This window comes from Stegostoma tigrinum, chromosome 26 (genome assembly GCF_030684315.1).
Source record: "Stegostoma tigrinum isolate sSteTig4 chromosome 26, sSteTig4.hap1, whole genome shotgun sequence".
NCBI lineage: Eukaryota > Metazoa > Chordata > Chondrichthyes > Orectolobiformes > Stegostomatidae > Stegostoma > Stegostoma tigrinum.
In genome coordinates this window covers 10,952,137-10,967,178 of record NC_081379.1, presented here as the reverse complement: position 1 = coordinate 10,967,178, position 15,042 = coordinate 10,952,137, and the positions used below count along the sequence as shown (strand labels likewise).

Sequence of the window (15,042 nt, the reverse complement as noted above, 5' to 3'; positions counted from 1 at the left end):
ACAAAGATTCATGGGGGTGTGCAGACTTGATGGTGGTGTTGGGACCACAACCAGACCAGCCACGATCCATCAATTAGGGCAGGCTTCAAATCTCAAATGATCTTCTCAGGATCCTTAGACCTATGTTTCTTCCATGTGGATAATGTGTAAGTTTTCCTCTGTACCCTGTGTCTCATCATCAGCAACCAGGTGAAAGATCAGTCAGTCTGTAGTTTCATTTGAGGGAAAGTGATTGCCAATCATGCCAATAGAATGTGTTTTCCCATCCTTAGAAAGTGGCTCCATTGCCTGCAGGAGACAAAGGGCTCCATTTCACTTCCCATATTAGTAGTGTAGCACTCCCTCAATGCTGCAGTAACATGCCAGGCTTAATGATGAGATTGCTTACTGGTCTGGAGCCTAAGCCGATCACTTCCTATCCCCTCAAACTGTGCCATGCTCTGGGACACATTGGGAATCACCATTGGTTTGGTACAAAGTGTCTAATTTAAGCCTAAGTAGCAAGCTTTACATCAAAGTACCATTTCTGGTAAACTTCTAGAGCTGTTTGAAGTTACTGTGAAGTTGCTCACAGATAGAGGGGTAGTTACAATGCTTTATAAAACAAAAGTACAATGGTGGCTGTTGAGTAAAGAGTACAGAAGAGGGAAATTTTAGGGAATGTTTATAACTGTCTGGAGATGATGAAGCGTAGAATACTGAGAGAAGGGTTCTGGAACAGGGCCATACCAGCTGAACTTTTTAAAGTTCATTCATGGAATGTGGATATCATGTGCTAGGCCAGCACTTATTGCCCATCCCTGACTTCCTGAAGGCAATTAAGAGTTAATCACATTGCTGTGGGTCTGGAGTCACATGCAGGCCACACCAGGTAAGGATGGCAGTTTCCTTCCCGAAAGGATATTAGTGAACCAGATGGGTTTTTCCTGACAATTGGAAGTGGTTGCCATTAGTTAATCTTGATTCCAGATTTTTTCTTGAATTCAGGCTCCACCATTTGGTTAGTGGGAACTGCAGATGCTGGCGATTCTGAGATAACAAAGTGTAGAGCTGGATGAACACAGCAGGCCAAGCAGCGTCAGAGGAGCAGGAAGGCTAATGTTTCGGGCCTAGACCTTTCCATCGGTCTAGTAGCTTACCTCATTGGCTTTAATTAGGAATGATTACGATAGCTTTGCTTGCATTTATAAGCCTTCACATCTAATGTTACGGTGTCTTCTATATTGCCAGAGGAAGAATGGAAAATGCGCTATGACTGCACTTTACTGGAAATGGAGTTTCTCAGGAAACGAGTCCATACGTTTGAGGAAAGAATTGCTTCAGAATTGCAAATCAGAAAGGAGCTGGAACAAAAGGTAAAAAGCAGCTAGATTTTGAGGTGACACATTACCACTGTGGTCTTTTGTTCTTTCACCATTTTTCGTTGTATTCACGTTTTCTTCCGATGTGCGAACAGGAGAACCCCTTCAGAATTTCGAAGCAGTTGGCTGCAAACTGCATAAAATGCGCTCTTTCCTTCTGGTTATCTTGTACATTTTAAGATGTCGTTGGCAGAACCATCAGTAAAAATTTGGGCAAAGAATGTGAACTACAAAGGAGCTTTCAAATTTGAGTCAAAATGAAGGACCCTTTGCATGGGTCTCGTGTGCTCTTGTTGCACATTGGAATCCCACATAGTACAGTGATCTGAACAGTCGGTCAAGTTGTTTTTGGAGTTAATTGGGAAAGCAGTGCCGGAAATTATGTCAGAATTCCCCAGCTGTTATTTTGAAACATTTCATTTGAATAGCTACATTATCGTATTGATTTTGTTGAAGATCTCTGGCTTGTAATGGTTGGGAACTCTGTTGCATGTAGCATCGATGAAATTGGGTGAGTCTGACTGCCTGTCTGGATTGTTGTATGCACTGACAACTGAGTCAGCTCCCCACTGAGTAGTGGTTAGTGACAAGGTTTCCTCACATCTGCCTGTCACCACTGTTTTCGTCTCTTCGGCTTGGTCAGCTGACAGACCTCCAAGAAGGTTATGAGGGTGCCAAGCGGAATGTTCAACAGCTGAGGAGAAAGAGCAAGTGTTTGACCTCGGAACTGGAGGACACTAAAGTGCTGATGGAAAGTCAACAGAGCCGGAACCACGAGCTGGAGAAAAAACAGAAAAGGTAGGAGTGACTTCCGGAGGAGCCGGTGCTTGTTATTCTTTTGGCTGTCAAACTCTTTCAGAAAGCGTTTAACAAAGCATCACACGAGAGGGTAATGTGCAAGAGTAAAGCGCATGGCACTGGGGGAAGTGTATTGAGATGGATAGGAAGCTGGTTGGCAGAGATGAAACAAAGAGTAAGAATTAATGGGTCCTTTTCAAATTGGCAGGCAGTAACTAGTGGAGTGCTACAGGGATCAGTCCAAGTGCCCCAGTTATTCACAACATATATTAATGATTTGGATGAGGGAACAAAATGTAGCATCTCCAAGTTTGCAGCTGATACCAAGTTGGGTGGGAGGGGAGGTGTGTGTGTGTGTGGGGGTGGAGGTGTGTGAACCGTCACGATGATGGAGACATCCTTCAGCATGATCCTGACAGGTTGGGTGAGTGAGCAAATCAAAGGCAGATGCAGAGTAATCTGGATAAATGTGAGGTTATACACTTTGGAAGCAAAAGCAAGAAGGCAGATTGGCCTGAATGGCTGTAAAGTGGGAAATGTGAGTGTGCAGTGGGATCTGGGTGTCCTTGTGCAACAGTTGCTGAAGGTAAGCATGCAGGTCCAGCAGGCAGTAAAGAAGGCAAATGGTATGTTGGCCTTCATTGTGAGAGGTTTCAAGTGCAGGAGCAAGAACATATCGATGCAGCTATACAGGGCCTTGGTGAGATGACACCTGGAATATTGTGTGCAATTTTAGTCTCCTTTTCTGAGGAAGGACGCTCTTGCTCTTGAAAGAGTGCAGCGAAGGTTTACCAAGCTGAGTCCGGGGATGGCAGGACAGACGTATGAGGAGAGATTGACTAGTTTGGGTTGTTTTCACTGGAGTTCAGATGAATGAGGAGGGGTGGAGGGGCGCGGGCGGGATCTCATAGAGACTTATAAAATTCAAATAGGACTGGACAGTGTAAATGCAGGGAGAGGATGTTCCCGATGGTGGGTGTGTCCAGAACCAGGGGGTCACAATCTGAGGATTCAGGGTAGACAATTTAAGATGGAGAAGAGGAGACATTTCTTTACCCAGAGAGTGGTGAGCCTGTGGAAGTCACTACCACAGGAAGTAGTTGATGCCAAAACATTGGATGTATTCAAGAGGCGACTAGACATAGCACTTGGGGTTGAATAAGATCAAAGGTTATGAGGAGAAAGCAGGATTAGGCTGTTGAGTTGGATGATCAGCCATGATCATGAAGAAAGGTGGAGCAGGCCCAAAGTGCTGAATGGCCTCCTTGTGCACCTATCTTCTATGTTTCTATGATTATTCTGATTCGATGTTTTTCATTCAGTGAACTACTTGGCGTTTGGCCACTGCTTTTGTCCTTTTTGATACAGTGCGCTTGTCTACCCAGGCCAAGTGTTTGTGATAATGGGCTGGAAAAAATAATTTACTAAGAGGTCCTTGGTGTTCATGGCTGTGAAGGAGATACAAGTGTTGAGGATTCAGCACTTTGTAGATATAGATTATACCACTGCTTACTTCGTGGGTGCACAGTTTAGGATTAAATTATGACAGATTCTGGAATCTGTACTGAAAACAAAAAATGCTGGAAATCAGAGTGGGTCAGGCAGCATCTGTGGAGAGAAAGCAAACTAATGTTTCGAAAACTCTGATGAACCGTCTTCTAGACTTGAAATGTTAGCTTTCTCTCTCTCCATGGATGCTGCCTGACCATTGTGATTTCCAGAGTTCTTTTTGTTTTCAGTGGTGAATGTACAACCTCAGTACATTGTCAATCACATAAGAGAGAGGTTTTTTTGGAGTCACAACTGTTTTCTGGCACTCTTTGGAAAAACGAGTTTTGAGATGACTTGTAGCTCAGGTTGAGGTTCTGGATGTGAGTTTGCTCACTGAGCTGGAAGGTTCGTTTCCAGATGTTTCGTCACCGTTCTAGGTAACATCATCAGTGAGCCTCTGGCTCAGCGAGCAAACTCACATCCAGAACTCTTTGGAATCTCCCCATGACATTATCCTTTAACTGATGACCCAGTCTTGACTTACTTGCTTTCTTTTCACTCTGTGGCTAATAGTTGGAGTGAGTTTTATGTATAGTTAGAGAGCATTTGACATTTTCCAGTTCCAAGCGAACCAATTGCTTGGCTATTTCTGGATACATAAGAGAAGAATTATTATTTCTACTGTACAGGCAGTCCCTGGGTTGTGAACCCATTCCATTTTGTATCCATTTGCAAGTTAATTTGTGTGCAAGTCAGAACACAAAACAGGACAATATAAATAGGCCATTCATAAGTACAGGAAATGTTCCTTATGATGGACCTTTAAAATTACACCACTGTTTGGGATCACTTCTATGAGTCAGACATTTATAAATTGGTGGCCCCCTGTACTGCTGTTCTTAAATGTGGTAGGATGTTACACAGCACCAAGTCTGAAAGTCCTCTCTGATGAAGGGTCTAGGCCCGAAATGTCAGCTTTTGTGTTCCTGAGATGCTGCTTGGCCTGCTGTGTTCATCCAGCTCCACACTTTATTATCTTGGATTCTCCAGCATCTGCAGTTCCCATTATCACCGAGTCTGAAAGTTTGTGATTTCGCAGAAACCTGTTGGACTACAACTGGTGATGTGTGGCTTCTAAGTTTGTCCACCCCAGTCCAACTCTGTCACTCCCCCCGCCCGACAAATCATGTTGTTGAATATCACACAAAGGTCAGGAAGTTTTGGATGAAGGGATTTCCTTGCATGCCACTTGAAGAGTTAGTGGGAAACACGTCCCCACCGTTACCTGTTGTTCTGTGACTATTTTGAGCACTCATATCCACACTTTGAAGTCCCACCTCAGATAGCAGATGTGATTGGCCGGCAGCTCCTTACTCCCAGCAGCTCCGTATTTGAGTAGTGGCCACTGCTGGAACTGCAGCCAGTCTGCAGCAAGGGTGTAGATAATAAAATGTGAGGCTGGATGAACACAGCAGGCCAAGCAGCATCTCAGGAGCACAAAAGCTGACGTTTCGGGCCTAGACCCTTCATCAGAGAGGGGGATGAGGAGAGGGAGCTGGAATAAATAGGGAGAGAGGGGGAGGCGGACCGAAGATGGAGAGTAAAGAAGATAGGTGGAGAGAGTATAGTTGGGGAGGTAGGGAGGGGATAGGTGCAGCAAGGGTGTGGTCAGAGGGAGTCGGGGGCTGTGTTGGTGACGGGCCAGTGGGGTTATGATCTTGGCAGGAAGGGGTGGCAGGCAAGATAAAAGGGGAGGCATGCTCTTGGTCGAGAGGTGGGGGTGTTCCTCGGGGAACCTCGAGAAGTGGGTTTCTCCCACTACCCGATAACAGTGGGCTCTGTAAAAGCTGAGGGCCTCACCTGTGCCTTGCCCCTGCAAGTAAAACAGTAGGAATCGAAAGAGTCACTAAAGTCACCATTAATTGCCCACATAAAGACCAATAGGCCCATGGATGTATTCAGATTCCTCCACCCTCTCTCCCTGTATGATATGGGATGCAGGTTAGGCTGGGCATGCCACAGAATGCATTTGTAAGACCTCCCTAAAGCCGCTGCTTGGAAAATGTAAAATTCTGCCCTAAGAGACTTATAAACAAATTGCATGAAAACATATTCTCTGGATCTGAAGCTATTCCAGCAGACCACTTGATAGAACACTCAGATTTATGTTTATGTAGTGATCTATGGCTCCTGAGGAGGTGCGATATTCATCAGATTAGCACTCACATTTCTCCCCGATCTGCACATGTTTTTGTTCCTGCTGAGTGTTTCAAACCCAGCTTCCTCAGAAACTCCCGGCCTCAACCCCATCAGGGAACACTGTTGCGGGGAATTAGAGATGGGTCAAGGACAGAATAAGCACCATTTTAATGGCACCAGCCCCATATGGTAAGGTTAAAGGTCTGGTCTGAATGTGTGCGGGGTCGGGCTGGGTCTATAGGTGGCCCGGATGTATGTGTGCAAGTTGGCAGAATGGGTGAGTCGGTAAGTGAGTAGGGTGATAGGAGGGTTAGATGGTAGCTAGATCTGGGAGTTAGTCAGCAAGGTCAGGGATAGTCAGGTGATTGAGTGGAGACTTGGGGTTGTTGGGGATTTACTGTTTGAGTGACTGCGATGTCTGTTCTAGAGTCATCCAGAAGTCAGACTAAATATTTTCCACCTAACATTCTCTGGGTTAGCACCATGGAGCTGTCCAAAGTTTCTTACTCCAATTCAGATTCACAGAGGTTTCCAGAAGATCCTGGAGAGAGGGGAAATGACCTGCCACAAGTTGAAACATCCAGAATTATTTAGTTTTTTAAGATCTAGTTTGCATTGGAATGAGTAAAGTAAATGTTGCAGATTTCATTAATTTCCTTCCAAGTATCTAAACAAACATCAAGCATGTTCAGATTCAGCAATGCAGTCAAGTGTATAGTAAAACTGCACACTTTATTTGTTCTAAAAACAATCCTGAGCACTAACCTATGTTCTAAAAAGGGTCCTGAGCCCTAATCTATGAAGACCGTGGCTGAATACATTATCTACTTGAACCATTCTGTGGATTTTCTGAGCAATGAAGAAATAGAATGAGTGATTCACATTTCAGGAAGCCAATTACAAAAATTATGGCCAACCTGCTATTAAAATTATTAACATGGAAATGTCAAATGAACACGTTTGAGTGTTTGCCTGGCAACATCACAACAGCTGTTTTTATGTTCAAAGCAATTTATTTTCAAAATGGGTTACGCCAATGCAGGAGAGGAGCAGTAATACATTCACCTGTTACAGTTCTGAAACCCTGGTTACCTTTTTAATGGAGAATCACTTTCAGTTCATTGAAAGATCTGCTTTTTGACAAATTATTTTTGGATCTGGTTTGAGGTACAAATTGATAGCTTCATTGATGGCTTGAGGGATTGTTGACTGACAGAACTTCAGTGAGAATCTTGACCGTAATTCAGTCTCATTGTGATTTCTGTGCTTTTGTCCCACTTTCACTGACAAGGTTCGACATGGAGCTGGCTCAGGCTCTGGGGGAAGCTGCCTTCGAGAAGACCCTTCGTGAGAAAGTTGTCCAAGAAAACCAGGCGTTGCGGACAGAGCTTTATCGGGCGCAACAGAATCTGCAGGTGAGACGCAGATGTCAATCTTCTAACTTTTCCGGCAGCTTCAATCTAGAGACTGATCATCATGAGTGAGGAACACAAATATTTGTGTCATTTAATGATGAAGGACCCTCTCACCCTGTCAAGAGTAATGAAATCCTTGTTAGATTGCTTCTTTTCAGTTGCTACAAGCTGTGATCCCTTTCTCCTTTGCGTGTTAAGGTATTATATCCTTCCTCATCGTGGGTTTTCCATTTCAAAGTGAAGAGAGCAGGCAGGACTCCTGAAGCAGCATTATGCAGAGACAGGCTAAGCTCCCCTCCTTTCTCTGCTGGGATCCTTTGCTTAGTGGAAGTGCACGCTTGTGTAGACGAAAAAAATGACAGACTCTCTGTCTCATGCTGCAAAGACCATTAATGTGTACTATCCATACAAGTGTTACAGTGCTGCTGCCTCACATTCTTAACTTGCACCGGTGAATTCTTGAGGTGTGTTAGACGTCCTGTCCAGTTCAATACATTCCTCAGCATGTGCGCCATCTACACTTACCATGGGCAATTGCTGTTATTGGGTAGTCAACAGTGACCATGAACCAGCACATGGGCAACCAATTGTAAAAGTGTTGCTTAAACCCCATACCGTTCAGTGCATTCTTTGCACCTCATTGTCTCCCTACTATATCTATGGATTTACAAAACTCTTCATGGCACCCCTCTGTCCATGCTCTGACCAACTTTTACATAGTGGACATTTCTGTGTCAAGTTGTTCTCAACATTGCTGGACTGATGCACTTGGAGAAACAACAATATCATGGATTACAAGATCAGAGAATTTAGGCCCATTAGAAAGATGGATGTTGTTTATAGAGACTAAGAGCAGGAGTAGGCCATTCAGCCCTTCAATTCTGTGCCACCATTCAATATCATGATGGCTGATATATCCAGCTCAGTGCACTATTCCCTTCATCCTTGATTTAGCCATAAGAGGACCGATTAAAGTAAAGGGACACATGTTTGGTGTTTAAAGGCTGCTTATTTGAAACAGTACATTTCCATGATTGGATGAGATTGGGGAGTACTTGAGAGTGCCTGGTAAAATGGGACTCAGTCAGCATGGCTTTGTCGGAGAGGGTCATGTCTGACCAATCTGTTAGACAAGATCAGAAATCTCATGACACCAGGTTGTAGTCCAACAAGCTTAGTTGAAATCACAAGCTTTTCGAGCGCTGCCCCTTTATCAGCTGATGAAGGAGCAGTGCTCCAAAAGCTTGTGATTTCAAAGAAACCTGTTGGAATCTAACCTGGTGTCAAGTGACTTCTAATTTTATCCACCCCAGTTTAACACCGGCACCTCCACTTCATATCTGTTATAAATCTTTATGGAGGGAACAAGCAAGTTAGGCAAAGTAGAGTCAGTGGATGTGATCTATTTAGATTTCCAGAAGGTCTTTGTCAAAGTGCTGTACAGGAGGCTGCTAAATAAGAGCCCATGGTCCTAGGAGCAAAGTACTGGCATGGATATGGGATTGACTGAACGGCAGAAGGCAGGGAATGGTGTTAAAGAGGTCTTTTTTAGGATGGTAGCCATTGACTAATGGTTTTCCACGTGATTCAGTATTCGGACCACACCAATTTACATTATACATTAATGATCTGCAAGATGAAACTGAAAGAATTGTTGCTAAGTTTGTAAATGATACAAAGATAAATGGAGGAATAAGTAGTGATGAGGAAGCAAGGAGGCTGCAGAAGTACTTGGACCTGCTAGAAGAGTGGGCAAAGAAGTGGCAGAAGTAATACACTGAGAGCAAGAGTAAAGCTTTGATCTTTGGTATGAAGAATAGGACGTAGTCTATTTTCAAATGGGGAAAGTCTTCAGAAATCTGAAGCACAAGAGGACTTGGGAGTCCTAGTTCAGGATTCTGTCATGGTTAGCATGCAGGTTCAGTTGGTAATTAGGAAGGAAAATGCAATGTTAGCATTCATTTCAAAAAGGCTAAAATACAAGAGCAGAGCCAAACTGCTGAGGCTGCATAGGGCTCTGCTCAGACCGTATTTGGAGTATTGTGAGCAGTTTTGGGCCTCGTACCGAAGGAAAGATGTGCTGGCATTATAGGGGTCCAGAGGAGGATTTCAGGAATGATCCTGGAGATGAAGGACTTATCATATGAGGAGCTGTCAGGGACTGTGGGTCTGTACCTGATGGAGTTTAGAAGGATGAGGGGGGGATCTGATTGAAACTTACAGAATGCTGAAAGGTCCAGATGGATTGGACTTGGTAGGCGAGACTAGGACCTGAGGGAACAACCTCACAGTGAAAGGAATGACCCTTTAGTACTCTGAGGAGGATGAAGAATTTCTTCAGACCCAAGGGTGATTAATTCATGGAATTCATTGCAGCAGAGGAATGCGGAGGCCAAGTTGTTGAGTGTGTTTAAGATAAATAGATAGATTCCTAATCGGTAACACGATCAATGGCTACTGGGAAGAAGCAAGAGAATGGGGTTCAGAAACATATCAGCCGTGATCAAATGGCAGAGCAGACTCGATGGGCTGAATCGTCCAATTCTGCTTCTATATCTTTTGGTCTTACATAATAATGAAGACGTTGGTTTCATTGTATAACACTTACAGTGCTGATGTCAATTCATCCTCAAGAATGTATGCCCAGAAATCAATGTCCACATTTTTCCATATGTTAAAGCATGGATTAGATATGAGGGAATCCTATGACTTGGGACAGAGAGAGAGAGAGAGAGAGAGAGAGAGAGAGAGAGAGAGAGAGAGAGAGAATCAAAAGGTAAGACAAACTTGGCCACTCTCCCTACTCAATGCTTGCAGAATATATATTGTATATAAATGCCGAGTGAAACTTCTATATTGTTCCACTTCCACAGCCAATCAGGGATTGGGACTAACCTTTGATTTCCCTGCTTCTAAATATGAATAATATTGTCACTTGAACACAGAAGCACTCCAGCAGGGAGGTCTCAGTATTGACCTTAGCAAGAAAGAGAACACAGTCTTTTCTTTTATTTCTGCCTTCTTTGACAGGGAAAAGAATCTGAGGCCACAAGGTTAAATGAAAAAATAGAAGAACTGAACCTGGAGCTGGGTGACCTGACATCCTGTGAGCCACAGAGCAAGGAGACTGTGGCCCAGATGAAGAAGCAGCTTCGACAACTGGAGGCAACGACGAAGGAGCAAAGTAAAGAGATCAGTGAACAAGCGGGAACTATAGAACAACTGGAACAGGTAGTCACAACTTGATCATCCAACAACCGGTCACCATTTTAACTTGTAGCTTTCTTTCTCCAATCTAATCTAGGAGGCCTTGCAGTTGTGGAAGACCTCAAAATCGAGCCTTTGGATAGCCTGCATTCAAAGATCTCAGTAGAAGAGCCACTGCTTAGTCATCAAGGGAACAAACTTTGGCCAGTTTTCCTCCCCTATGCGATGAGCCCTGAGCCCATTGTAATGTTCGTCTAGCTTAAGTTGTCACTGCTTGAAGAAATTTAGCATGTCTGTTTCCCACACATCCCACAACTTTGCATAGTTCTCTGCTAATGCATCCTTCTGGAAACATTTGCTCAGCTGCTTTCAATGTGTTTCTATTGTCCATTTGATCACTGTCCCGCTAAGATGTCCTTCTGGTCTTGTCCCCCTCTTCGGAAGGCTAAATATTTGCCTGGCTAAACATGAGAAACCCGGAGTCAAATGGACTTTGGATTCTGATCCCCCATTGACGGTGCATTTGCTGTGCAATCGCATGGAAATTTTGTGCTGTAGTGGCCTGCTGGGGTGGGAAGGAAATCAAGTTGTTGTTGGATGCCCCATTGGACAATAGATTTGCATTCTTGTTTTGCGGCTGTCCTATTGCAGAAGTCAACCTCATCTGTGCTCTACACTAGAGGAAGGGAACGGTAAACAAGAATGGAAATGGTTTGAGATGTGCTGTTGAATCCAATCTCAGTCCACCCAAACTAACCCAGAGTTATCACTACTGCGTGTGCATTTACATTGGAAGTGACAGTTCAAGGCCCCACCAGGCAAGGTCTGACTTTTCTTATTGTAGTTACTGAGTGACTCTAGGGTACAAGTAAGCATAACGTTTGGAAATGCTTAAAGCCCAGCCTCAAAGCAGCCACTTCCTCAAAGGTGTATCAGAGATAATGGGAACTGCAGATGCTGGAGAATCCAAGATAATAAAGTGTGAAGCTGGATGAACACAGCAGGCCAAGCAGCATCACAGGAGCACAAAAACTGACGTTTTGGGCCTAGACCCTTCATCAGAGCTGATGAAGATTCTAGGCCTGAAATGTCAGCTTTTGTGCTCCTGAGATGCTGCTTGGCCTGCTGTGTTCATCCAGCTTCACGGTTTATTGACTTCCTCAAAGGTGCCAGTTGGCTGATGGCACCAGCTTAAAACCCCCTCTCTCAACTTCAAGAGAGAAAGCTTTATTGTTTAACATTGTGGTGTCATGAGGTCTCACTACTATACAAACACTCATTCCTTTCTGCTGAATGGGTACATTAGTATCCCAGTTTTGCAGTATTCTCTGATTGGTCTCCCATTGCCTGGGATGCATGCTGGAGGAGATAAGGGACCTCCCAGGGCTACTTACCCTGGTCTGCACTGTCTGTATGTGATGGGAAGGATCTGTTTCTTGATGAGATGAAAAAAGCAATGAATTGATTTCTACGCCCAACCAGGAAAACCCTTTGAACTCCCAGATTGTGTTATATATTTAAAAAGTGCACTTTACTGAGGACAGAAAAACAGTAGCATTTTTAGTCCATAGAACCACAGAATCATATGGTTTATGGGCCTCACTTGTTGCTTCGCTAATTCAGTGTGGTGATCGATTGCTCAGCGGCACAAATGATCACTTTAGATAACAAGGTTAAAACAAAACCGGTATGGAACTGCTAGTTATTAAATGGTAAAAGTGTCAGATGATACATTGACAGAGCAGTGTCTTTGGGCTACCTCAAAACCTTTGGGTTTTCAGCTCATGCTGCATGGCATGGAAATTCTTAATAGGAAGCAACTCGAAAGTGGAATGCAGCATTTTATTATTTCAGTCGGAACAGGAGGAGAACATTCATCCCATCAAGTCTCAATCTACATTTAGCATCAATCCACCTCTTTACCAAACCCTGATCTATTAACCTCTCCCTCCCTACTCTCCTATCCCAGGGTGACTGTTTGCTTCTGCCTGTCATTGTCTATGTTCAGATGATGATAACTCCAGTGGGTGAGAAATTGCAGAGTCCCAGTTCCTGCCTGACTCTACCCCAGGAAGGAGATTATTCTTTGAGAAAAAGAAGTGGAGCAAAATAAAAACAGGAAAAGCAAGAAAGACCTTTTGACCTGGAGCATGTTGGCCGATGAAATGTTTATGAAGCGTTCTTGATGTTGCTGTATATTTACTGATTATTTCCCCCATACTTTTAAACTCTCCGTTCTCATTCTCCTATTTGTTTTTCTTTCTGCTTTTTTTTTATTCCTGCTGACATCCCACTGGTTTTCTGATTGGTTCTGATTCTATAAATTTTGTTCTCACTCTTCCTTCGGATTCTTTTTAATTCTCAGTCCCCTTTATTTCCTCTGCCTCAATTTCCTTCTTTTTCACTTTCTCCATCTTTCTGTTTTCCTCTCCCTATGAGCTACCAACCTCTTGTTCACTCTTCACCACCAGCTCTCCTCTTGTTCTCTCTCCTTCTCTCACTCTCTCCTCATCTTCCTGCCCCTTCATTCAGACACATCTACGGTTTGAAATCGAGCTGGAACGACTGAAGGAGATTCATCTGAAGGAACTGGAGGACAAGGAGGAAGAGCTGGAGGATGTTCGCAAGTCGTGCCAAAGAAGGGTATGTTCCTCATGGTGACTTGTAATACACGAGATCTATCCTTGTACTAACTGTGTATTATTCATCTATAGTGCAAGTATGTTTTAAACTCACATAAGGGCAGTTTCTCTTTATTTAATTAGTTGTGAGACTCAGTGACTAAGCCAGAATGTGTTGCACATCCCTAAAGCCCGCTTGAAAAGTCACTGGTCAGCTGCCTTCTTGAATGACTTCAGTCTTTAGGTTTACTTGCACGCACAGTTAGAAAGGGGTTCCAGCTTTGTTGACTTAGTGACACTGAAGGGATGGTGCTATAGTTCCAAGTCAGCATGGCGAAGAGACATCATCTGGCCTTGACCTAATGGATGGTAGAGACTGTGAGTTTGAGAGGGGCTATTAAAGGAGCAAGGCCTCCTTTAGGTGAGCATAATACGGAAGTGACAGTGTTGGACTGGGGTGTTCAAGGTCAGAAATCACACAACACCTGGTTATAGTCCAACAGAGTTATTTGAAGACAAGCTTTCAGAGTCTCACTCCCTCTTCAGGTGTCAGTGAGAGAGGTGGCATCAGACACAGAATTTATAAGCAAAAGATCAAAGAGTCTTAGAACTGATGCAAATATGTTGAGCAAACTAAGATAGCTGTTGAATCTTTAATCAGTTGGAAAGGATTAGTATGAAGATTCAAGAATTTGTTTTAAGTCAGATTCTACATAGCCAGATTCTAAACAAGGCCTTACACCTAAAATGCATTCTCTGACCTGGGATGTATACAGAGGGAACTGATAAAACCTTTAGTTATCTTGGGGCAATGATTTGAAAGAAATTCAGGAATTTGCATATTAATCCTTTGTAACTGATTAAAGCTTTAACATTTTAAGTTTGTTCAATACATTCACATCAATTCTCTGACCCTTTGATCTTTTGCCTATAAATTGTGTGTCTGATGCTACCTTTCTCACTAACACCTGAAATAGTAGCAAGACTCTGAAAGCTCGTGTCTTCAAATAAGCCTGTTGGACCATAACCTGGTGTTGTGTGCTTTTCTGATCCTGTCGGTGGTACACTGTGCTGTCGCTTGTGCATAGGTAGTGGAGAGTATGCATGAGATGTGTTAACAGTCGAGCATATGGCTTTATCCTGGATCGTGTTGATCTTCTTGTCTAGAACCATAGAACCCCTACAGTGTAGAAACAGGCCATTTGGCCCCAAAAAATCCACACTGACAAAGTCTCTGGACAGCATCCCACCCAGACCCATGCCCCTCCCCACATTTCCCTTGGCTAACCCACCTAGCTTGCACACAGTGGACAATTTAGCACGGCCAGTCCTCCTAACCTACAAATCTCTGGACTGGGGAGGAAACCAGAGCACCTAATGGAAACTCAGGGAGAATGTGCAGACTCCATACAGATAGTCAGCCAAGGTCTGGAATTGAACCTAGGACCCTGGCACTATGAGGCAGCAGCACTAATTACTGTGCCACTATGCTGCACTCATCCAAGCATAGGGGGAGTATTCCATCACATTTCTGACTTGTGGACAGGCACTGGCGAAACAGGACGTAAATTACAGTCACAGCATTCGTATGGCTGGTCCATTTCCATTTCAGATCAATGGTAACCCTCAGGAAGTTGATGTTGGAGGATTCAGCAATGGTATTGAAAACAATCTTTGTACGTGCCTTGGTATCCACTTTACAAGAATACAATATAGATATTTTATTATCAATCTGTTCAGAAATGTTATGATTCCTTTAGTAAGCAACATTTTTCCCGTGTTTTTCCAGGTGATTCAGTTGTAAACCTATTGACTCTGTCTGTGTATGTAATGGGATTACTGAGGTTGCTAGAGGCCTTGCTTGTGAGAATATAATTTCCTATCGTCCAGCCTTAAGTTTGTATCATGTTCTGGACAACAAATTAGCTCTATGGAGAAGGGCAGAAGAAC

At 43.7% G+C, this 15,042-nt stretch overlaps 1 protein-coding gene across 6 annotated transcripts in view; it reads left to right on the top strand.

Moving 5' to 3' along the window:
• LOC125464294 (unconventional myosin-XVIIIb-like) overlaps nt 1-15,042 on the top strand; it is a 370,537-nt gene that overhangs the window by 240,960 nt on the left and 114,535 nt on the right. For all 6 annotated transcript variants that reach the window (XM_059654944.1, XM_059654945.1, XM_059654940.1 and 3 more), the window contains 5 exons: nt 1,231-1,355; nt 2,005-2,159; nt 7,141-7,264; nt 10,295-10,495; nt 13,004-13,114. In XM_059654944.1, the coding sequence (XP_059510927.1) occupies nt 1,231-1,355; nt 2,005-2,159; nt 7,141-7,264; nt 10,295-10,495; nt 13,004-13,114 (716 nt within the window). The remainder of the gene's footprint in view (nt 1-1,230; nt 1,356-2,004; nt 2,160-7,140; nt 7,265-10,294; nt 10,496-13,003; nt 13,115-15,042) is intronic.